This window comes from Dromaius novaehollandiae, chromosome 3 (genome assembly GCF_036370855.1).
Source record: "Dromaius novaehollandiae isolate bDroNov1 chromosome 3, bDroNov1.hap1, whole genome shotgun sequence".
Classification (NCBI taxonomy): domain Eukaryota; kingdom Metazoa; phylum Chordata; class Aves; order Casuariiformes; family Dromaiidae; genus Dromaius; species Dromaius novaehollandiae.
Genome location: NC_088100.1, coordinates 116511349 through 116533308, shown reverse-complemented (window position 1 = coordinate 116533308; position 21960 = coordinate 116511349). Strand labels below are relative to the sequence as shown.

General features: G+C 63.7%; 1 protein-coding gene across 1 annotated transcript; it reads right to left on the bottom strand.

The window, feature by feature from the left end:
- Window positions 1–1617: 1617 nt before the first annotated feature.
- Window positions 1618–17334, bottom strand: LOC135327992 (maestro heat-like repeat-containing protein family member 2B). The gene is made up of 37 exons (XM_064510187.1): window positions 17157–17334; window positions 16457–16578; window positions 15976–16278; window positions 15568–15733; window positions 15078–15176; window positions 14222–14340; window positions 13626–13769; window positions 13326–13490; window positions 13053–13122; window positions 12827–12940; window positions 12577–12650; window positions 12211–12342; window positions 11907–12014; window positions 11118–11277; window positions 10676–10716; window positions 10239–10383; window positions 9978–10030; window positions 9416–9523; window positions 8966–9085; window positions 8668–8763; window positions 8354–8506; window positions 7849–7971; window positions 7418–7488; window positions 7097–7232; window positions 6872–6967; window positions 6275–6379; window positions 5979–6102; window positions 5601–5710; window positions 5314–5372; window positions 5097–5253; window positions 4769–4978; window positions 3989–4155; window positions 3232–3369; window positions 2927–3038; window positions 2680–2826; window positions 2197–2379; window positions 1618–2046 (listed from the first exon to the last, which is right to left on the bottom strand). The coding sequence occupies exons 1-37, from the start codon at window positions 17332–17334 to the stop codon at window positions 1618–1620; spliced, it is 5037 nt and encodes a 1678-aa protein (XP_064366257.1).
- Between the last annotated feature and the right edge of the window lie 4626 nt (window positions 17335–21960).

Below are 21960 nucleotides of genomic sequence, written 5' to 3'. Positions count from 1 at the left end.
GAGCATTTCCTCCTGGCACCCTCAGCCTGCCCTGCCCGGATTTGGTCCCGGGATTTGTACTCCCCCTGACTCGGGGGAGCAGCCTCACGCGGCGCCGGCCCGGGGCGGCTCTGGGCCGTGCTTGGGAACTCGGCGGGGGCGGTCCCGAGGGGAGGGCCCGGCCCCGGGTGTGGGGCAGCCTGGGCGGCGGGGGGGGGGAGCAGGGGGTGCCGGGCTCCGGCCCTTCGGGCTTTATTCCCTGCCGCGGCCCCGTGACCGAGCCACCGTGCTCCTTACTTGAGGCCGCCGCCGCCCTCCCGGCGCCCGGGCCGCCACAGAGGGACAGAGGGAGGGTACGGACGGCAGCTGCGAGGGGCCAAATTGAGCAGCCCCATTCGCGGCCCTGCCCCACACTCCCAGCCGCGGCCCTGGAGAGCAGCTCTGCCCCCTGCCCCCGCTGAGTCCCCACTCACCCCCAGGTGCCTCCCAGTGACTCCCGGGGCCCCCTGGCCCCCACTTACCCCCCGGTCCCACTGCTCCCGCCGCGGTCACCGGGGCCCCTCTCATCCCCAGAGCCCCTGGTGGCTCCAGTGTCCTTAGGCACCTCCCACTGCCCCCAGCACCCCTAGTGCCCCCCCTGCTCACCCCCGGTCTCTCCACTCCCCTGTGTCCCTGCTCGCCCCAGGCTGTGTCCCCGGGGAGGGCAGGGCCGGGGGGCACCAGGGCCATGTTCTGGGGGTGGCAGGGCCGGGACTAGCGTGAGACCCCCACAGAGCCCAGACACGGCTGGCGCCTTCCCTGCGCGGATGGAGCTTTATTGCCCTCCTGCACTGGGGTGCCGGGTCGCCCCGGCGTGGGGCCCCGCGGCTGCTGCCAGCTGCGGGGGGTGGGCCTCCTCACGCTGCCACCTCCGCTGAGCTGCAACGAGAACACAGGGAGGCACCGTGGGCACTTGGCGACCATTTACCCCATGGCCCCCAGTGCCCCACAGTGTCCAGCCGGAGGGGGGCTTCCTTGGCCAGGAGCCTGGGAGCCACGTGAGTCCCCTCTCCCCAAGCCCTCCTCGGCTTTCGGCACCAGCGTCCCCAGCCTGGCGCCCACAGGGCCTCCGGACGCCTCCCCATCCCTTGGGGCGGGAGCTCGGCTGCCACCACCTACCTCCCAACAGGAATGCCAGGTCCTGCTGCTGGAGCCACTTGGCTGGTGCAGTGTCCAGGAGAATGCCTGGCACGTGGGGAAAGGCAGCCATCAGGATGCGGCCCTAGCCCCAAACCCCAACCCTGGCCCTGGACCCTGACCCCGACTCAGGGGACGCAGCTGGGAGGAACGCGAGAGCCTGGCACTGCCTCTCACCCAGGACGATGACGGCTGCTGCCTGCGACGCCTGGTAGCTCCCTGTGCAGCAGCTCCGGACCGTGCTGAAGAGCCTCTCCAGCAGCGTAGGGCAGTCTTGGGCCTAGGGCAAAGCAGGGACATGGGAGCTCGTCTCCGGCTGCAAACACCCCTCCGCCCACCCACAGCCGGGTGGCCCCGTGGCGCGGGAGCCACGAGGTGGGCAGCCAGTCGCAGGGACACGGGCCCCAGCACAGAGCTCACTCACCAGGTGACTGCAGACCTCGTCCTGCAGCTCGGCCGCACTCAGCCCGGCACTTGTGGCGATGCGCCACCGCACCCTCTTCGACCCCAGAAACGGGGCGCACAGATGGAGAGCGACCTTGCACGCCTGGAAAAGTGTCGGGCTGTCATGGGGATGCTGCTCACCTGCCCGGCGTGCTGAGGGAGAGACCTTGCCATGCAAGTGTCAGCGAGGATCTGTGAGACACCGGCAGGCCGGCGCAGGTGGGAGCGGCACCGTGGCGCTGCTGGCACTGTGGGGCTTTCTGCGGCTCTGCAAGGAGCTCCGGGGGCTCTTACGTTGGAGACGGCTGGGGTCGGGTCCCGGAGGTGCAGCACGAGGCTGGGAAATGCTTGCTCCACCTCTCTGCTGAAAACGGACCTCCTGCCCGAGGCAGAGGAGGCCAGGGCGCCATAGAGGGCAAAGGCCGAGCAGCGCAGGACCTCTTCCTCCTGCGATAGAGAGAGAGCCCATGGGGCAGGCTGCTAAGGAGGGCGCCGCATCCAAACCGCTCAGCACCAGCGGGGCGCTGCCCGCACGGGATGGCGGCCCCAGGACGGCTCTCGCCTGCTGAGCAGAAGAATGCGGGGGGCTTCACTTACCGCTCCCAAGAACGCCTGGGTGGACCTGGCGATCTCTTCAAAGGCAGAGCCCATGGCTCTTGCCTTCAGCTGCCCCAGCACCTTTGCCAGTGCCAGCAGGCTCTCAGCAGCCACCTCCGCGCTGGCCACGTCCTCCAGGTCCCTGAGCAGCACCTCCACCACGGCCGCCCTGTTCCTCCGCAGCTGTGAAGCGACGGGCACACGAGCTGCTCACTATTCCTGCCTCTCACCACTGCTCTTCACCACTGTGCCAAGGTCTGTGCTTGCTAGAGCAAGCCCAGAGCAAACCCCAGCCCAGGGAGCCCCGATTTACACCCAGTGTCCCCTTTGCCACCCTGCTGACGTCAGAGTGAGGAGCGTGGCCTTAGCACAGCCCCGCATCTGCCTCAGCTCGTCTCTCCAGGCTGCTCAAGCCCTGGGCAGCTCTCCACTGGCAGCTCTTGAGTTCGGGCTGTGCTCAAAGCCCAGGGAAGGCCGCCTCACCTTTGCAGGCACTCCAATGGCCACGTTGCCCATGCCTCTCACGGCCATTTGCCGCACGGCGCTGGCAGGGTCGTGTGATCTTGCTACTAAGGCCTCTAAGAGGGGCTTCAGGAGCTTGCTCTCCTCCACCATGTGGGCCTTCATCAGCTGTAATAAAGCCACGTGGCCGCTAGCATCAGGACGCGATTCACGCCAGGCAAGACGCAGGAACCCCTCCAAGCCCTCTCTGCCCCGCTTCCTGCCTCACCTCAGCAAAGCAAGCCGTGGCCGTGAGCCGCAGGTTCACCGAGTGCGAATTCAGCCATGGGAAGAGGTTCTGCACCAAGCGCTGCGGGACGAGCTCCGCGCGGAGCAGCACACTGCGCACAAAGCACAAGCAGGCTCGCGACACATACGGGATGGCCACAGGCCACGACTCCCAACTTCTCCCGCTCTGACGCAGATGCTGCTCTGCAGCGCAGCAGAGCTCCCAGGTGCTCATGAAGGTCTCAGCAGCCATTTTCCCAGGCACAGTCCCCGCAACAAGGCAGGGCACATCCTGGGGGCTCTCACCTTGCCAGGAGACACACGCCGGTGGTGTGAGCCTGGGGGTCTGCCAGGGATGCCCACACTCCCTGCTCCTGGAGCAGCCGCAGCCATCGCTCCTCCAGGCACTTTGCCAGCACCAGCTCCAACGCTGCCACAAAAAGTCTGGTGAAAAAAACACAGAGAAATCTCCAGTCACAGAAGTTTGGGGGAAGATTTCTCTTTAGCAGAGCTGGAACAGCTCAGCCACTACGGGAGCTGTTCATTCACTCATTCTAAACGCCACCGAGGGAGAGGCAAAGTACCCCTGAAATGACACTCCGCAGCCTCCAAGTCTCAAGCTGACCGAAAACTGGCATTTTTATCCTTTGTCCTGCCCCAAACCCATGGACGGCAGGAGAAAACCCAGTGTCCCTTGGCTGACTCCATGCCAGACGCCCAAGGCAATCCCCAGTGGCTCTGCTAAGCAGCACTTTGTGGAGAGTGCCTTGCAGGCGACACACTGCACTGATTTGGTCCTGCCCTTGTGCAGCAGGAGCGCGGGCAGAGCACGGCGCTATGGGGAGCTCCCCAACGTCCCCCGGCTGGTGACACAGAGTCTACGGGCAGGAATGGCCACGCTGCAGCCAGATCCCCAGGCGTGCTGCCCTGCAGTGACCAGTCCTGCCTCCCCACGGAGGCAGCCCAGCGCCAGCGGGACAGTCAGGTGCGCGCCTGCAAGGCCATCAACCACATGAGCAAAGACCCGGGGCACAGGCCAACCCCTGCCCCTGCCGCTCCTCACCTGCCCGGTGTGTCATCGCTGCTCAGCTCCCCGAGAGACAGTGCCATCTCCTCCCCCAGCGTCTCGCTGACCTGCCCCAGGAGGCCGGGAAGCAGATAGGGAAGCAGGCGCTGGACCAGCGTCTTGCTCCGCAGGACCGACACCACCTCAGAGAGGGCGCAGGTGATCTACAGAGAAATTCAGCCAAGAACCACCTGGTTGAACAAGGGCTTTCACCACCACCCCCCTCCCCCCCTCCCCCCCCACCAGCCTGCAAACTGTCCTGGTTCCCCACACCGCTAACGCTGCCACCGCTCGGGCACAGCACCCTGTGAGGCTCCACCCATGCTCGCAAAGGGCACAAAACTCTCTCACGCTCAAGCACGCGTTGGAAAGTAGATGTGAAGCAGCACTAACACCTCTGCTGCTGACCTTATCGTGCGAGGCTCCAGGGCAGCCTGACTGCTGTCCAGCTCCTGAACACAGCAGTCGCTCCTGTGGCTGCTCTTGCCAGCTGCTCTTAATTTTTCGGCTAAGCGCACCAGGATTTGGCATCCCAGGGCACTTCTCCCCAGGCTCCGCCACACCTCCATCGTGTTGCTGCAAGGGAACAGACGCTCGCCTGTGAGCCCCTGTCCTCGGGTACTTGCGACGTCCTCTCGGGAGGCCAAACGCTCTCCTCGTCTGCAAGGGGGCTGGCAATGCCCGGGTCAGGACAGAGACACGAGCCCACGATCCTGCAGCGCTCAGCCTTTCCTGGGGAAAAAAACCACCTGCTTCCGAGTGGGACCTCCCCCCCACGCAGGCGCGCCCTGGGGCTGTGTCTGACGGCAGAGGGAAGGGCGAGTGCACAGACCTGTCTGTGGGCAGGCATTTCTGGAGGAGGCTGTTGAGCACCAGCTGTTGGTGAGAGCGGGCCAGGAGGAGCATCGCCTGCAGCATGAAGTGCCTGGGAGTGCTCTGCTGGGTGCTCTGCAGGCAGGTGTAAAGGTTGCTCACGACCTTGGGTACCTGAAAGGAGGACGGTGAGAAAGAATGGCTTGGTGCACCCTTTCCCCATCCTTCTTCGGGGCCAACAGCCAACAACAGAGAACAGCCAAAAGCGAACGCAAAAAAATGCCCCTCTCACCTCCTCCTGGAATATTTGCTCTCCGCACTCGCCCAGAAAGGTGAGCGTCCACCGCCCAGCGGCCCGTGCACACACGGGCCTGGGGCACAGCAAGCTCTCCATGACAGTGCTCATGAAGTCTGTGGCCTGGCCTCGGGGGGAAATATTTGCAAACAAGCTGGGGAGAAATCAGAAACACGAGAGACCATGTCACAGGTTGCTCAGATGCAAAACTCACGTCCTGACAGCAGCGCGCTCTCTCTCTCTCTCTCTCTCTCTCTCTCTCTCTCTCTCTCTCTCACACACACACACACACACACACACACACACACACACACCATGGCATCTGCTCCTTTTGCCGTGGGCCGAAAGGACAGACAAGTCTCCAGCCTGCTGCTCCATGCTCATGCCACATGTCCCCATGCGACAGCTCGCTCAGGGAATGGCGTGAGACCCTGCAGGGAGCAGGGAGATGGGCAGGAGCCTGACACCAGGCCCCCACCCCACTTTTCAGGGGCCAGTTACTTTGGCGATGTTGGCGGAGGTCACCAGCAGAGACTCGGAGGTGATGGCGTTGAGCCTCTCACGCAGGCACCCGATCTCGTTGGTCTGGGGTGCCACATCCGTGGCCTCAGCTGGAGCCAGGAGAAAGGAGAGTCACATTTGCGGGGAGCGAACCTCTAGCCCCGCGTGTGCATAAAAGAGAGTCCAAGGGAGGGCAGTGGAGGCCACACGAAGCCAGCGCCCCCCCCTCCACAGGCCCCCCGAACATGGTGCAGTGGGTTTGCTAGCCAGGCGAGGGGCCGGCCATGGAGGGGGACGGTCCCTGGTGCCCGGGATGACGTCCTGCCCTCCAACAGCAGTGTGTGTGTGGGGGGGGGGGACATGCGCCGCTCTCCTCACCTCCTATTTGGAGCAGGTGGCTGAGGCAGGTTGCTGCCCGCTGTCGGGATGCGGCCGACGCATCGCACGTCAGAGGCCCCAGCAGTCCCGCCAGGGAGCCGAACTGCTCGCAGGCACGGCCTTGCTGCAAGAGCAAGAGGCAGGCAAAAAGATCGCCGGCAGCTCCGTGGCCGCTTGCCCTCTCCTAGCCATGCCGCCCCCAAGCTGGGGCGAATAAGGGGCCACCCTGTGGCCCCGGAGACCCAAAGCTCAGTGCCCGCCCATGCGGAGCTCTCTGTGCATGGGGTCCCACTCACCCTGTGCTTGTGTCCCTCTTCGCAAGTGCCCAACAGCTGGATGCACACCTGCAGGGCCCTCTCCCGCTCGCACGTGTGGGCTGAAGTGAGCCAGCGCCGCAGGATCTGGCATGGGCGGACCTGTCTCAGCACGGGCATCTTTCCCCCCAACAGCCCTCGCCAGCCCCCTCCCTTCCTAGCCCCGTTGCCTCCACAGCCCCAGTGTCTCCGGGCACGCCGGCCCCAGTCAGCGAGCCCTTCCCCACGGGGATCTCCCTGCTCCAGGCTCAGCCCAGGCTGCTCTCACCGTGGGCAGCATTGACTAGTGCAGCACTCCTGGCTTTCAGCTGCAGCTGGGGAGATGCTCTGGCTGATCTGGGTGGCTGCAGGACACTGCGAGCTGCCTGCAAGGAAGCTGCTGCCGATGGGAGAAGCTTGGATGTGAAATTAGGACAAGGGGTCCTGAAACTAGGACCATTTTGCTGTCCACCAGTGTGGGTGTTGCACCTAGTTACAGGGAAGCTCCCCTCCTTGGACCCACCTCACAGGCGGGATCCCCATGGCTCTGCTCCGCTCTGTCAGTGGTGACGCTTTCCCCGCCACCCTGGGGACACTCACCTGCACCATGTCCTTGAGGCAGATGGGGGCCGGCTCTGTGTGGAGAAGGGCTGCCGTGAGCTGGCCCAGCGCTCGCAGGGACGGCGCCTGCACACCCTGACACCAGAAAGGGGGACTGAGGCCGGGCACCCCGAGCAGATGCCAGCGCAGCTAGCAGCTGCCAGAGTGCAGGGCGCCTGGAGCTGGGCCCCCACCGAGGGGCGGCCCAGAAGGGCCGGCAGGTACCGGTGCGCGTGGAGCAGCTGCTGCCATCTGCCCTCTCGCTTCCATCTGCTCCGGGCGACGAAGGCACACAATGCCCTGGCAGCACTGAGCCAGGAGGCTGCAGTTTTCCTTCCTGCTCAGATGGGGCTTCAGCTTCCTGCCAGGAGAAAAAAGGGAGAAAAGGCAGAGAGGGGGCTTACTAGCACTCTCCAGAGCAAGTCAGAGGACGACTGGCTTTGTCCCAATCGACAGCCCCAAATCCAACGCCCGCAACCCCAGCCAGACCAGCCAGCTGGGCTGGGACATGCAGCGACTGCCACAGCCCCAGGGGACAGACCCTACCTCAACTGCCTGATGGCCTCGATGGCCCGGGGGTGCACTGGGGACTCCTGGGGCTCCTCGTGAATCACCTCCTGCAAGTCACAGAGAGACACAGGCAAAGTAGGCAGCTGGCAGGGCTGCGGCAGAGCCTTCCCACTCGCCCCGGCCACAGGCTCTTCTGCCAGACCCTGCAGGCACTGGCCCCGCCACCCCCATGGCTCCCACTAGGGTCCCGTGGGATGAGGCAGCAGCTCCCCAGCGCCTGGACGCACTGCGCTGCCCCGCCACAGCCCCGAGCGCCAGCACCCAAGCGCCCTGCCGGCTGGGGACACGGCTCGGGGCCCTCGGGAGCTCTCGCACCGCCCCGGAAGATCATCGCGCCTCAGTGCAAACCCACCCTGTGGCAGAGCCCAAAGCTCCCCTGCATGACAGCGCCGGCTCCGGGCACTCACCAGTAGTGTCTGCAGCAGCTCCCGCTTGCGGCAGAGCTCAAACTTGGGGCAGGCGCCCACAGCCTGGATGGCAAGGCTGATCTCAGTGATGCTCTGCACCAGGGAGAGCTTCAGCTGTGCATCCTGATCGCAGGGGAGACAAACACGCCTTTGAGCTCTTTGAAGGGCTGAGGGCAGAAAGAGCAGTGGGGCTGGGGGGAATCTGCCTCCAAGCACAGCGTGGGGAGGAGACTGCACCCTCCGGGAGCCCAGTGGACCCCAGCTTGGCACCTGCACCCCAGGAAGGTAACCTCCTCTCCATTCCTGGGAAGGAGGCTGCCACGGGGAGGGAAGCAGCTGCCTTGGCTGCTGGCTGGAAAGACCCCGCAGACCCCGGCCCAGGGGAGCAGGGCGAACCGCTGGTTTGCTGGTGCGGCTGCGACGGGAGAGGTGCGCGCAGGAAGGGCAAGGAGAGGCTGGAGCTGGCGGCACCTGGCCGGCTCTGCTCCGCGCCCCGAGCACCCACCTGGCAGCCCTCTCGGTAGAGCCACAGGACATTCCCCACGACGTCTCTCTCGACGTGGGCAAGCATCTGCTCCCTGGGGGCACGCAGCGCCATCCTGCCGTAGATCACCATCAACGCAGCGCGAGCAGCACGGGTGCTCACCGTGTGGCTCTGCTGGGGGTTCACCGGAGAAGCACCGAGACGTCAGCCCACAGCCCCGCTGTGCCCAGGACTCTGTGCGCTCCCAAGGTGGGAGCTGCCCCGCACCCGACCGGTGGCTCAGCTCCCCGCGCACCTCCTGGCAGCTCCCCACAACGACATCGTGGGCCCTTTACCTTCTGGTGTTTCAAAGTCCACGTGAACTCCTGCACCAAGGACAAGGCCAGCTGGAAGTGGCTCTCGGCGCAGCGGGACACAACTGAAATCATTCCCTGCAACACAGCAGAAACGGGGAGTCGCTCCGGCCCCAGTGCCCAGCCCTGCCCATCTCCACCAGCCAGGCAGGACCTTTCCCGAGGGAAACGGCAGCAAACAGAAAAGCAGCAAGGGCTGGAGCAGGGCACGCAGAGCCCCTCTACCCAGGGGACATGCAGGTGGCACTCAGGAAAGCAGGGCGCCACAAGGAAACCTCACCTGTGCCTCCCACAGCTCCAGGAAGTTGGCTGCTTTGAGATGTTTCAGGGTCTGCTCTTGCACGTGGTGGAGACACCCACAAGCTGCCAGGGCTGTGCCGAGAGCCTTGTACAGGAACCGCTGCAAGAGAAGAGGCCAAGCCCCAGCTGTGGTGACAGCCCAAACTGGCAGGAGAAGGCCAGGCCACGGCAGACCCCACTGTGCCAGGACCTGCCGAGGCGCCTGCGGCACCAGCCCCGACAGCAGCCAGCGGCCAGCCTGGCCCCGCCGCCAGCTCAGCACAGAGGGGAGCACGAGCACCCTCCTGGGGAAAGAGAGCAGGCAGTAGGGAAAGCAGCCCGCGGGGCAGAGCGCCACTGCCAGCCTTTGCCCCAGGCTGAGTGTCCCAGGGCTCTGCCGATGCAGCCCTTGGGGCGTGCGAGCAGCAGTGACGCCACGCAGGGAACAAACCTTCTCCCAGGAGAGGCGGGGAGAGCTGCCCAGCTGCTGGCTCAGCTCCCGGCTCAGGCCCACGGTCCAGGCCTTGTCCTCAGTGAGCTCCAGCGATGTTTGCAGGAACTAGGGTGAAGCGGGAGATGAAGCAAACGCCTCCCTGCCCTTGGCCAGGGCCTTTTGCGCATCCAAGTGGCCCCGGAGACTGTTGGGGCAGAGCTCCCCCTGACGACAGTCCCTCTCCCCGCCTGCCCCTCTTGCAACCTGCCTCTCGCTCTTCCCCTAACGCACCACTCGAGCCCCCTGGGCTCAGCACTCGCTGGAAGCGGGCAGTGCCATGGCACAGGGCCGCGTCGGAGGCCTCTGCCCTGGCCTGCAGCTGCCGTGGTGCTCAGCTGTGCCCCACGTGCCAAGAGCGGCTCCTCTGAGTGGGCAGCAGCCACAGCCAGGACAGGCACAGGGTGCTTGGGAAGTGCCCGCACTGCTTGGTGCCCAAACAGGGAGCCCCCAGGTTTTTGCCACCGCTTTTCCTGCTCCCCATTTACCCCATCCAGCTGGGGCCCCTGCAGGGACGCTGTACCTTCAGCAGGAGGCTCTCGCACCCGGCCACGTCCAGGGAGCTTGCAGTCGTTCCTGCAAAGCCAGAGGAAGCAAAAGGCCTTGCTGTTATCCCAGCGAGCACCACGGGAGAGCCCGGCTGTCTCCTTTGGAGTCTGACTCCCCAAAGCCTCAGGCCATCGGGCTGGCAACCCCAGGACCATTGCCCTCTGCCAGGCTGGGGAGCCGAAGGCATTTTCCTGCCCCCTCCACCCCCAGCCTCTCCCTCCTGCCAGCACTTTACCTGCCAGGTGCTGCAGCATCAGGGGGATGTCTGCGGCCCACCTTGCCCCCACAGCTCCGTGGATCATGCCGGGGAGTGCCTGCAGCAGCCGCAGGGCCGTGGCTCCACGGCCACCGCCCGCGTGTGGAGCCACCGCTGCCACCACCTAGGCCAGGGCAGGAAAGAGATGGGCTCACACCTGCCCCAGGAGCCATGGCTGCCCCGCAGGCTGGCAGGCAGGGAGGTCGGTGCTGTCCTGGCCGCAGCAGGCAGTGACGGCTTCTCTCGGGCGCTGCCGTCCCCCGGGAGGAGTAGGAGCCCCCAACACGCAGGGGAGGCTCAGGCACCCTCCGACACGCTCCTGTCTCCTCCTGGGGTGCCCGGCACTGGCCTGGGCACCATCTCTCCCGCCCTCACCCCGGCCACAAAAGCTCTTTCCCCAGGGCCCCGCTACTCACCAGCAGGTGAGCCAGCAGGGCCTGGGGAGCCGGCAGAGCGGCTGCGGGCAGAAAAAAAGGCTGTGTGAGGCACCCAGCCCCGCTGTGCCTGCCTGCGCCATGTCCCACAACACCGCGGGAGGCTGAAGGGGACCCCGGCCGCGCTGGGGGTCCCTCCGCACTGGCCCTGCTGGGCTCCCGTGGCCGAACGGCCAGCGATGAAGGCAGCCCCGGCACGGCAGGAACCAGCCCCCGGACCCCGGCGAGAGCTGGGCACAGCAGCACCAGGCGGCTCCGCCGGGGAAGGGGCACAGGGGGCAGAGCCCTCACACCCAGCAAAGGGCACCGCTCTGCTCTGCGCTGCCCGGGGCCTCCTGCGTGGGGCTGGCAGGGGACACAGGGACACATACTGCCCTGGGCCCACCCAGCCCAGCCCAGCACGCCAGGACTTTCTGCTCCCCACCTTGCTCCTCGGACTCCAGGGCCTTGGGTGCCGTCTCCTCTTCCTCGTGCTCTGCTCTCTCCTGTCTCTCAGCCATGGTGCGCAGGCAGCGGCAGAGCGGGACCAGCATGCCGGTGTACTGGGCTGGCACCAGATACCGCAGCAGCCTCGGCCACAGGAGCTGTGGGCAAGAACCAGGCCATTTGGCACGCCGGCATTTCCACCTCTCCCTCCCAGTTCCCCTGTCATTGGTGCTTCTCCAGCACCGGCCCAGCCCCTCGGCCTCGCTCCTTCCCTAACTCAGTCTCGCCCTGGCTTCCTCCTCCGCCGTCTCTCCCTTTCACCCACCTTGCTTCATACCCTTTCCACCCTCCCTTTGGCTGCCTCTTTGGTGAGAGCTGCCGGCACAGCTCACTCCCAGGGGCAGTTCACCTCCCCACTGCAAGGGGATGCAGGAGCCCTAAGGCCCCAGCAGCCCCCACATCTCATTTATGGGATGCAGCCAAGCTATGTGCCCAGCGGTGCTCAATTCAGCCATAGCATGCGCTGAAGGAGCAAGTCCGGCCCCACAGAGCTCAACCCCAGCTCTTCTTGGCTGCTTTAGTGGCTAAGATGGGGGGTCCCCATGCACAGAGGAAAGCCTCGGGCACCGCCAACCCCATGGCTCATGGAGCTCACAGACGGAAAGGACAGGCGCATTTCTGTGAGCCACGTGAGCTCTGCAGCCCGTCAGGGGAGAGATTCGGGCCGTGGGGAAGTGTGGAAAAGTGTCCCCAGACAAGAAGCAGCAGCAGGCAGAAGACGACTTACTTTGGCCACTGCTCCGGCAGAGACGTCCAGTGTGCCCACAATGTGCGCACACAGGCGCTGAATAGCCCTTTCTTCCTGGGCTTCCACTGCACAAAGGTTTCCCGTGGCCTGCGAGACAGGTGGGAAACATCCATCACTGCCCCTTCCCAGACCTCGTGGTGCACAGTGACGGGGAGGCTGCTCCCACCATGGCACTGGCGCCACTGATCCTGCTGCACCGGGCTCCCCGCTACCAGGGATGCACGCGGCAGTGTGGCACTGCTGGGGCATGGGGCACAGCCCCAGCGCTGCTCTCTGCCCTTACCAGTCTGTCCGAGGCCCGGCTGAACTCGCTGAAGATGTGGCCTACCATGTCCCACGCCGAGCAGCCTGGGGTGCCGGAGTGCAGCAGCTCCCCGATGAAACGCAGGACTGCCCTTCTCACCTGCCGGGGAGGCTGCAGTTATAACCCCGTCCCAAAGCCCAAGGGGAGCCGCTTTTGCGGCGCTGCAGCCCCTCTGGCCAGGCGGAGATGACGAGGGTGCAGCAGCAGCCCTCGCTCTGTGGCTGCCACCGGCCTCTAGCCCCAGGCCCTGCCTTTGCCTACTAGAAGGGCCTCACCAGGCTCTGCCCCGGGTAAAGGGCTGCTCTGCCCCCCGCGGCGGCACCGGCCCTGCCCAAACCAGCTCACCTGGGCCATGGGGTCGCGGCACACAGACTGCGCGAGCTTTGCAAGCAGGGGCAGCTTCTCCCTCACATCAGGGGCTACAGGAGACAAGGAGAGGCATGTGCTGAGGCTGAGCCCCCATTTCCAAAGGGATTTGTCACAGCTGCCTGGCTTTTCGTACACAAGTGGGACAGAAAAGTGGGGCCAGATTGCGATGTCAGAGGAAGTAGCAGCATCCCAGAGGGACTCCATTTCTCCGGCCCGTGTTACTGACCGTCAGAGCAGACCAGAGCTTGCAGCATTTCCACGGCTGCCACGCAATTGGCCTTGCTGCCACTCCTCAGCTTGCAGTATAGGAAGACAATCATCTCCTCCGGGCAGATTTGGGCTGTGGGGAAGAAATCACGCTTGGCATTAGTGACCAGGGTCTTCCCACACAGGCAGGTTTGCGAGAGAGCTGCAGGCACATGGTGGTGCGGTGCTGGCTCTCCTCTCCTTACCCTGCAGCACGATGCAGTGACACAGCTCTGCTCTGTGCTCTGGGCTGGGTGGCTCGATCTTGTTACAGAGCTGTGGGAACAACGTGCATTTCAGAGAAAGCCGGATTGGCATGGAGAGGGACGGAGAAGAAACTGCGCTGTCAGCTCTCGTCTCACAGGCAGCTCTGGGCATGGACCCACGGCCAAAGCCCAGAGCCCCAGGCACACGCAGAGCTTTGCAGCAGCTGAGGCTGCCCAGGAGCCCCAGGCCAGCGATGCCGCGTCAGGCCTTACCTGCTGGTGCACAGCAGCATTGATGGTCAGAAGCTTGGCCCAGGGCACGCGGGTCTGAACGCCCACCACAGCCCCCAGGAAATAGCGGAGACTCTGCAAGGGAACGTGGGGTGGGGAAGGGGGGCTGTCACCGCGAGCCGCCCGGAAAGGGAGAAACTGGCATTGCTGGGCCATGTCACCGCCTGAACCCCTGTTCCTGCTTAAAGGAGCCCCGGCTCCTGCCTGCACTCCGCAGCTCCCCAGTGCCTTGCAGCACCCCCCACAGCCCCTGGCCCCGCTGTGCCCCTCGCAACCCCTCACCGTGGTCACCCCAAAGGGGTCCTGGACTTCCCGGTACTGGTGCAGGAGCCAGAGGAGCTGCTCCCAGGCGTGCTCGCGGTGCTCCTCCGTGTGCAGGAGGACACCCATCATGGCACCCACTGCCCTGAGAACAGCCTGCTTGACCTGCTGAGGGACGGCGACATGTCACGTCGCAGGCTGAGGGTCTCTCCAGCACTCTCCTCTCCCAGACACCACCCTGCCCTTCCCGCGCAGGGGGCTTTCCCTTCCCCTTCGCCCCTGGCGGGAAGGGCCTGCTCGCCAGCATGGAGAGCATTTCCTCCTGGCACCCTCAGCCTGCCCTGCCCGGATTTGGTCCCAGGATTTGGCCGCTTCCTGGCAGGGAGCCCCCAGCCTCCGGGCTCCCAGCTCGGGGCTGCCAGGGGCAGCTGCGCTCCTGCCTGCCGGCCGGCACTGCTCACCCCAGCATGCTGCCCGCAGGCTTCCGGCTCGGGGTGCTTTCGCGGCCAGCCAGCCTGCTCCCTTCAGCTCCTCGCGCGGTGCCATGCACAGCACCACTGGCCCCCGCGGACGTCCGTGCTGCTGCCGCCCACGGCTGCAAGAGCACCAATGCTCACCTCTTCCTCCTCACAGCCCTGCCAGTTTCTGCTCACGTAGCAGAAGAGCGAGTAAACGGGGGGCGCAGAGCTGGGCTGCCCCCAGGCGAGGGAAGGCACATTTCTCCCACTGGCGGAAGTACATGTTTATCCCTCTGCACCACTGCTCCAGAACTGCAGCACAGGAAGGGAAATGGGATCACATCAAAGTCTCTGGCCGGCAGGAGACCTTGCACCGGCCCCCAAGCCTGCTTTAAGCCCAGGCCAGGCTTGCCAGGGCTCAGGCTGGGAGGAGATCTGGCTTCAGGGGCATGTTGTGCCATGGTCTTAGATGCCTGAATTGAAATGCCAATGCCTTGTTTCTCCCCTCTTCTGCCCCAGCACGCCTTTTCCTCCACACAGCCTTGCTTCCCTCCACCGTTGCCCACCACAGCCCCTGCCTCTTCCTTCCCAAACACTGGCCCTTCAGCACAAGCTTGGAGGCTTTTGCAGTTCTCTCCTGTGCTCTCCCTTAAAGCCCACAGACACAAAACGAAGCTGCCCTGCCTGGGGGAAAGGGAGGAGAAGGTGGGGAACAAAACTGGGCAGAGCTCCGCCAAAGGCAGATAAAACCGTGAGGCAAGCGTGGGAGCAGAGGCCGGGAAGGGACCCAGGAGCTCCTCGGGGCAGCTGCACTGAGTGCTGTCCCAGCCTGCCCACAGACACTCCTGGTGGCACCTGCAGCTCCTGCATGTTCAGGGCAGTTTGGGGCTGCCGAGGCCGGAGCTCGCCGTGGGCTCAGCCCTTTCGTGCCCACCCCGAGACCCCAGTGAAGCGCCCAGGGCCGCCCCAGCCCCCTCCCCTCCCCACAGGCCCTGGCCACGGCGCCAACACTCACCGCCACAGACGGCGCACAGCGTCCGTCCGCTCCCCACCATGCTCAGCACGCGGCTCAGGGCCAACAGTGTTGTTTCCGCAAAGGGCACGCACTGCAGGGCTGCAGAGGTGGCGGATGGCCACAGTCATCCAGAGCCGCCGCGGGCCGCAGGCTCCATCCCCCAGCAGCGCTGCCGGGCCAGGGCTGCAGGGCCGCGGCGCTGTGCCAGAGGGCAGGGGGACGGGAGAGCTGCTGCAGCGCTGGGGAAGGCCCCGGCGCAGGGAGGGCTCCTGCCAGGGCACCCGTGTGCTGGCTGCCTTCCTCAAGGGGCACGGGGAAGCCCTGCGGCATGGGGAGGACGGTGCAGGGCAGAGCCCGGCGCATTTGGTCTCTGGCAGGTTCCCTCCAGCCCAGCCCAGCCCAGCCCAGCCCGTTTTGGGCAGGGGCAGAAGTCCCGTCTCCGGCCTGTCACCCACTGTAACCCGGAGCAGCAGGCCGGGGGGGGCCGTACCATAGCGGGCGGCAAGGTTGCGCAGGGTGATGAGGACGACCTCCTCCGACATCTCGTCCAGGGCCTCCAGGTGGCCCTGGAGCGCCGACACCACGTCGCGCAAGTGGGAGCGGGCCAGCGCCACCAGGTCGTCACTAGCGGCCGTCCTCATGGCGGCCGTCACACCCTGAAAGACAGCAGTTCCTGTGTGGCAGGAGCACGCCTGGATGTCTCTCCACGGGACACGGCCTTAAGGCAGGACAAAGGACCGGTAACTTGACTCCAACTGTCTCTCACTCAGAAACAGCCCTGCAGCCCCCTGTCTGCACAGCTCTGGGTCACCGCCCCAAGCCCCCGCGATGACCTGTCCCGAAGCCTGCTGTGCCGGGTGCCGGTGTCCGGGGTCACCCCCAGAGAGAACAAGCTCACCTGGGCCGCTCGCAAGTCCTTGGATGCCACCGCTATCACTCTGTCCACGACAGAGCTCTGCAGACGGCTCTCATCACCCCACAAGACCCTCTCCAGCTCGCGGTAGGTCTCTGCTCTGCCACCCTGCGGACACAGCGCACACGGCAGCGATGGGACTTGCTGCCCCCACAGCAGCTCCGCCACGCTGACACCGGGGACGAGCTGCCAGCACCGCTCAGGACAGCCATCGGGAGCAGGCAAGAATCTGGCGCTGGGATTTCCTAACCTGAACCCTAACCCTAACCCCGGGGACGCTGCCACCTCCTGCGGGAAGGGAGGGCGTGCGGTAGTGTCTGCCCATCGCCACCGGCAGGATCCGCATTTTGGGATGAGGCGCAGCGGGAGGGCAGAGGCGCTGTCGGGCGAGATCGGCCCGCGACACCTGGGGAAGCCAGGGTGCTGCAGGGAGCCCTCAAACCCCCATGGGGCGCCTGCGCCTCACCTTGGCATCTTGCAGCCAGTCCAACAGAGAAGTCACGATGGCGGCAAAGGTAGCAATGGCTGCAGGGACAGACCCAGCCACCCTGCCGCCGTCCTCACCATGCGCAGGTCCGGACTGGGGACCTACACAAGTGAAGAAACCTGGAAGGAAAGCAGCGGAGGGTTTGCATCGCTCTGGCAGCCGTGGGGGTTGGCCCCGAGTCGGGGCAACCATCTCCCCAGCCGGAGCATGGGGCGACAGGAGAGGCTGGCGGAGGCGGCTCTGCGCAGCCTGGAGAAGAGCAGCCCGGGGGCAGCTTGGGGCTGGCCCCAAGCATGTGACCCCGGCTCTCCCTGAGCCGGGAACACGGGTGCCAGCAGGTCAGCTCCACCTAGCGTGCCGGCAGGCAGGGTGCCGAGCGCGGTGCCAGCCCCCACCTCGGAGCGCTCGCAGCAACCCCATTGCGGCAGGGCTCCCTGGACGGACACACTGCTCCACCAGCACCTCCTTCCACGGGAGCCGCGAGCCACTGGGCCAGTGCCAGCCCTGGGAGGGAGAAGGGACCCGCGGGGGCCACTGTGACCCGCAGGGGGCCCCGACGCCTCACAGAGGGCTGCCGGCAATGCGGGGTGGGGAGCCAGGCACAGCCGCAGCGGGGACCCCCCCACACACCCCCACCCCATGCCCCAAACGTGGCACTACCCCAGGCTCCAGCACTCACGGTCTCTCGTCAACCTCCAGCCATTTTGAGCGGTGACTATCTCCCCAGCCCCGTTCCCCTCAGTTGCCCCCTCCGGGGACCCAAGGGGAAGGGGGCTCAGGGGGTTCTCGGGGGCTTTTCTCTGGTGCGTCACCTGGTTTCCTCCAAAAAAGGAGGTTGCTGCAGACACATGGCCCATGCCTGTGCCTGTGGGTGCCCTTCCCTCTTTCTCCTCCAAGGACTTTTGCTCCCCTTCTCCAGCCAGAACAGAACTGGGCAGAAACCCCAAACCCATCACCATCCCAGCTCTGGCCTGAAACCGATGACACGGGAAGGAGAGAGACCTGGGCCAGAGCCTGAAGGAAAATCTAAGGAGGTTCCGCTATCTCCCCCGGGGAACTGCTTCAGCAGAGAGGCCCCGGGAGCCAGGCGCTGCTCACACAAGCACCGGGTCATTCGGCTGCCTAGGAAGCCTCGCTGGCACCCGGGGCCTGACAGCATGAGGCCACGAGTCGCCAGGTCACACAGGCTGCAAAGCTGCTCTCCAGTTCCCAGGCCAGCTGAGAACACAAGCATTTTTTTAAGTGTAGCAGTACTAATTCATTACAACGTTGTGGAATCAAAGCTGGTGCCAGATGGAAGGCAACATTATCACCTTTCTCTCCTGGATTTAGAAGTTGTGTTCCTGTAGCTTTGAGGAGCCCTTCTGAAAGACCTGGGGGGTCACTGGGCTCGGCGCTGGACAAAGGCAAAGAAAAGCTGGTCCCTGTCCGACGGTGCCACACTCTCCGTACGTGGGGGGAGACGCAGGAGGACGTGTGCACTGAGCATGGGGCTCACTGGAGACCCAGACATAGGAAACCTGTGGATGGGGCTGTTTGGGACCCAACAGCCATGGAGCTGCTCTCCAGGGAGGCGGTGTTTCCCTGGGAACGTGGTCCCAAGGGAATCACCGCTGCAGACAGAGCAGGGCTGGCCCCGAGCAGCTGCTGCGGGGGAATGGGGGGCAGCCCGAGCTGTCAGGGAGGGCTGCAGCTTTTGCCCAGATTGTGTTGCCCTGAGACCCCCATCACCTGCCCCTTTTGCCTATCGCCTCCCAGCAATGCAGCCCGCAGTGCTGCTGTCCCAGGCATGTTTCTGAGCAACCTCCTAGGGGCTCCTGGCCACGGACCCGTTCGGGGATTCACACCATCCCCACTGAGGCGCTCTTTTCTGTCTACAAGGATGAGCCATGATAGCTTTGACACCATCTGCCTGCTCTCTGGGTTTGCTCAGGAGGCTCCCAGAAAAGCACACAAGGCTTCTTAAGCCTTTTCTGCTTCTTGTTTCTTCAACTCCCAGGATTTGTGTAGAAGTACAGGAACTGTCCCACTGAACGTGCTGCCAAACCACCTCCTTGTCTCCACGAGTTGATCCAAAGGAGATATGCAATAGAGTTGGTTTCAAGGTCTTTAGTCCATCCCCTTCCCCCCCTCAGCCAGTACTACCCTTTTGACAGCTCCCCAAGTTACAGAAGCGCTCCCAGTTTTCCAGAGAAACCCCTGTTGTAAATGTCAATCTACTGGCACAAAGCATATCTGCTCTTTCCCCTCTCTGTCTCTTTTTCATTATCGCCCTTTCTCTCTTGCTCTTCCTTTCCCCCTTTCTCTTTCTCTCTCTCTCTCTATGGCCCCCTCCCTTCTTCCTCTCCCTTTTTCTCTCCTCCCTCTCTCTCTCCTGCCTTTCCTCTCTCCTTTCTCTTTCTCTCTCTCTTGCTTTTCTCTTCTCTCTTGCCTTCTCTCCCCATCTCTTTCCCTGTCTTTGCCTCTCTGCCTCCCCTTCTTTCTCTTGCTCGCTTATTCTTCCCGTTTGTCTCCCTCCCTCTGTTTCTCCCTCTACCTTCCTCTTTCTCTCTCCTGCCTCCTTTCCTGTTCTTCTCCCTCTGTCTCCTGTCTGCCTTCTCTTTCTCTTACTTTCTCTTCCTCTGTCCTTCTGCATTTTTCTTCTTGTCTCATGCCCTTTCCCTCTGTTTCACTTTTTTCTCCTTCACTCTCTTTTTCTCTCCCTTTCTCTCTCTCCCTCTTCCTTTCTCTACCTCACTTTCTCTTGCTTTTCTGTCTTCTTTCTCTCCTATCTGCCCATCCTTCTCTCTGTCTCTTTCTGTTTGCCTCTCTCTGCCTCTTCTTCTCTTTCATTCTCTTATACTCTCTCCCCTTCTTTCTTTCTTCCTTTCTCCCTCCTCATCTTTTTTCCCTCTGTTTCTCTCCCTTTCTCTCACCCCCTCTTGCTCTCCCTTTCTCTTTCTTGTTCTTTCTTCCTTTTCCTTCCTCTCCCTTCCTCCCTTCCTCTTTCCCTCTCTTTTCCTTTTTTTCTCTCTCTCCCTCTATCATGCTTTCCCTCTTTCTCTCTTGTTCTTGCTCCCTCTCCCTTTGCTTCTCCCTTTTCCTCTCCCTTTCCCTCTTTCCCTCTCTCTCCCCCTCTCTTTGTCATGCTTTCCTTCTCTTTTCCTGTCTTGTTCTTTCTTTCCCTCTTCCCCTTTCTCCTTCTCCCCCTTTCCTTTTCTCCTCTCTTCTTTCTCGCTCTCCCTCTTTCTCCCTCTCTTCTCATTCTTTCTCATTCTGTTTCTCCCTTCCTCTTTCTCTCTCTCTCCCTCTTCATTCCACTTTCCCTGTCTCTCTTTCTCTGTGTTTGTTTCCCACTGTCTCACTCTTTCTTTCCCTCTCTATTTTTCTCTCTATATCTCTTTTTCTCCCTTTCTCCCTCTTTCTCTCTGTCTCCCTGCAAAGCAGCAACAGGCATCACCTGCACCCCACGAGCTCCCCGCACTGGTGAGGGCTTGGGACAGGACAGTGCAGGGCTTGCATGGGGCTGGGGATCTCTGGGGGACCAAGTGCCATGTGCCCTGGGGAGGGGGATTTCTGGCAGGGGCAAGCGGAAGCCACCAGGCAGCAGGGCCACCCATGCCCACGCCAGCACCGAGCATTGCAGCGATGTGCCAGCAGTGCTGCCTACTCTGGGCCAGGAAGAGCCCCTTGTCCCCTTTCCTGGGGTCCCCGAGTGAGGGCCCTGAGTTGAGTGCAGCAGGTCCCACTGCACTGCCAGGGGGGCACACCTGAGCTCTGCAGTGATGATGAGATGCCCACATCAAGGCGACTGGGGCCCAAAATGCGCTCCTGTTTGCCCATGGCACCACACCAGCTGGACCCAGCTGGTGGGACGGGACCGAGGAGGTACCTGTTTTAATTTCCTGGGGAGGTTTCAGTGCACAGCCAGGGATCCTGGTGGGGGCCAGGGTAGTCTGTCAGGAGGAGGCGTTTTAGCATCTGCAGCCAAAACATGGGCTGAGGCCCTTCAAGAGCTTGCTGGCCAGGAGATAGTAGCTGAAGAGGGTGGCTCGGGCCACAGCTGCTGCTGGAAAGCCACAGCTCTGGTCGGGAGCAGGCTGAGGACCAGGAAAGGGGCTTCTCCAGCATGACACCTTGAGCCCAGCTCTGGTCCTTAGGTGTGGTTGATGACAAGGGTCTCGAAAGAGAGTCTACTTCTCTTTTTCAGGCTCCGAAGAGAGCCAGGAGGGCCAAGCCAGATGCTGACCCAGAGCAGGCCCAGGCAAGCAGAGGGATCAGTGCCCAGGTATCCCCAAACCCACAACCAAGGCCACAGGCTTTGGCAGGACAGGTTTTGTTGGTGCTCTGCCTGGGCTTTTGGGGCAGGGCAGGGCCAGACTCGGCTCCCACTCCTGCTCCAGCCGATGGGCGTTAATCACAGCCCACAGCTGACATCCGGCACAGCTGCAGCCCAAACGGAGCAGGATAGCAGCTTTCCTGCTCCCCATCGTCCCCACCAACCCCTTGTCCTTTTCCCCCTCCCCACTACTTCACACTGACCCCACCAGTGCCTGTGGTCCCTGCAGGGCTTCATGGCCTCTCTTCCCTGGACTCCCAGTGTGGCCAAGGACTGCTGTCCTTGAGCAGGCCTAAAAATGAGTGTGCAAGGCCACTACCAGACCAAGAAAGACGAGGAGATGAGAGCCTGTGTGTGGCAGCTGTCGGGCACCCATGGGCTGTACCAGGGTCCCAGCTCCTCCTGCCCTTTTCCTGAGCGTAGCAGACCCCCGCACTGCTTGTGGGCTGGGCACGGCCAGGCTTTGCAGCGAGGGCAATGCGGGGCTGTGGCCAGCACCTGCAGGCAGGGCAGGGCTTGCTCATGTGCCACCACGGGGAGGGGTGGTGTGAGGGAGGCCTGGTGCCGGCACACCCCGGGGTGCCCCATCTACTGGGGCCATGCCATGCTGCAGCCTGGCTGTGCTCTGACAGTGCCAGGCACTGAGGCCGTGCTGCCAGCTGGTGTGGCAGTGGTGGCAGCTTTGGAGAGACATGGAGGGGTGGGGGTGGGGGGGGGGAGATTTCTCTGGGCCCCAAAGCGGATCTCGGCACATGCAACCATGGGAGCCAGTGCTCCCTGACCGGGCCCACATCAGCCTGGAGATCACCATGCTGCTGACTCTTGTGTGGCCATGGCAAGGAGCTGTGTCAAGGCTCGTGGGCTGCCTGGCACCTGCTCCCCATCATGGCTGAGCAAGAGTCTCCTGATGGGGACCCAAGGGGGAAGACAAGCGTTGGAGGGATGGCTCATGCCAGCGCTCAGCTCGGCAACGCATGCTCCTGGCACCATAGCCCAGCATGCACTGGAAGCACAGGCAGGAGAGCCTAGATGTATTGTGTAAAGTCTTGGCAGATACCAGGAGGGCACCCAGACAGAGCATACTGCGAAAGGCAGGAGCATCTTGTGTGCTGTAAGAGCCTGCAAAGCGGAGGGGGCAGATGTTGAGCCCCAGCCCCTCCCACGT

What these genes read in the sequence shown, in the direction of transcription:
- LOC135327992 (XM_064510187.1), bottom strand. Translation starts at nt 17,334, where the DNA reads ATGGGCCATGTGTCTGCAGCAACCTCCTTTTTTGGAGGAAACCAGGTG. An exon ending in GCCGCGACCCCATGGCCCAG is followed by an intron (nt 12,343 to 12,576) that starts GTGAGCTGGTTT and finishes TTATAACTGCAG; the next exon opens with CCTCCCCGGCAGGTGAGAAG. An exon ending in TCTACCGAGAGGGCTGCCAG is followed by an intron (nt 7,972 to 8,353) that starts GTGGGTGCTCGG and finishes CCCTGCGATCAG; the next exon opens with GATGCACAGCTGAAGCTCTC.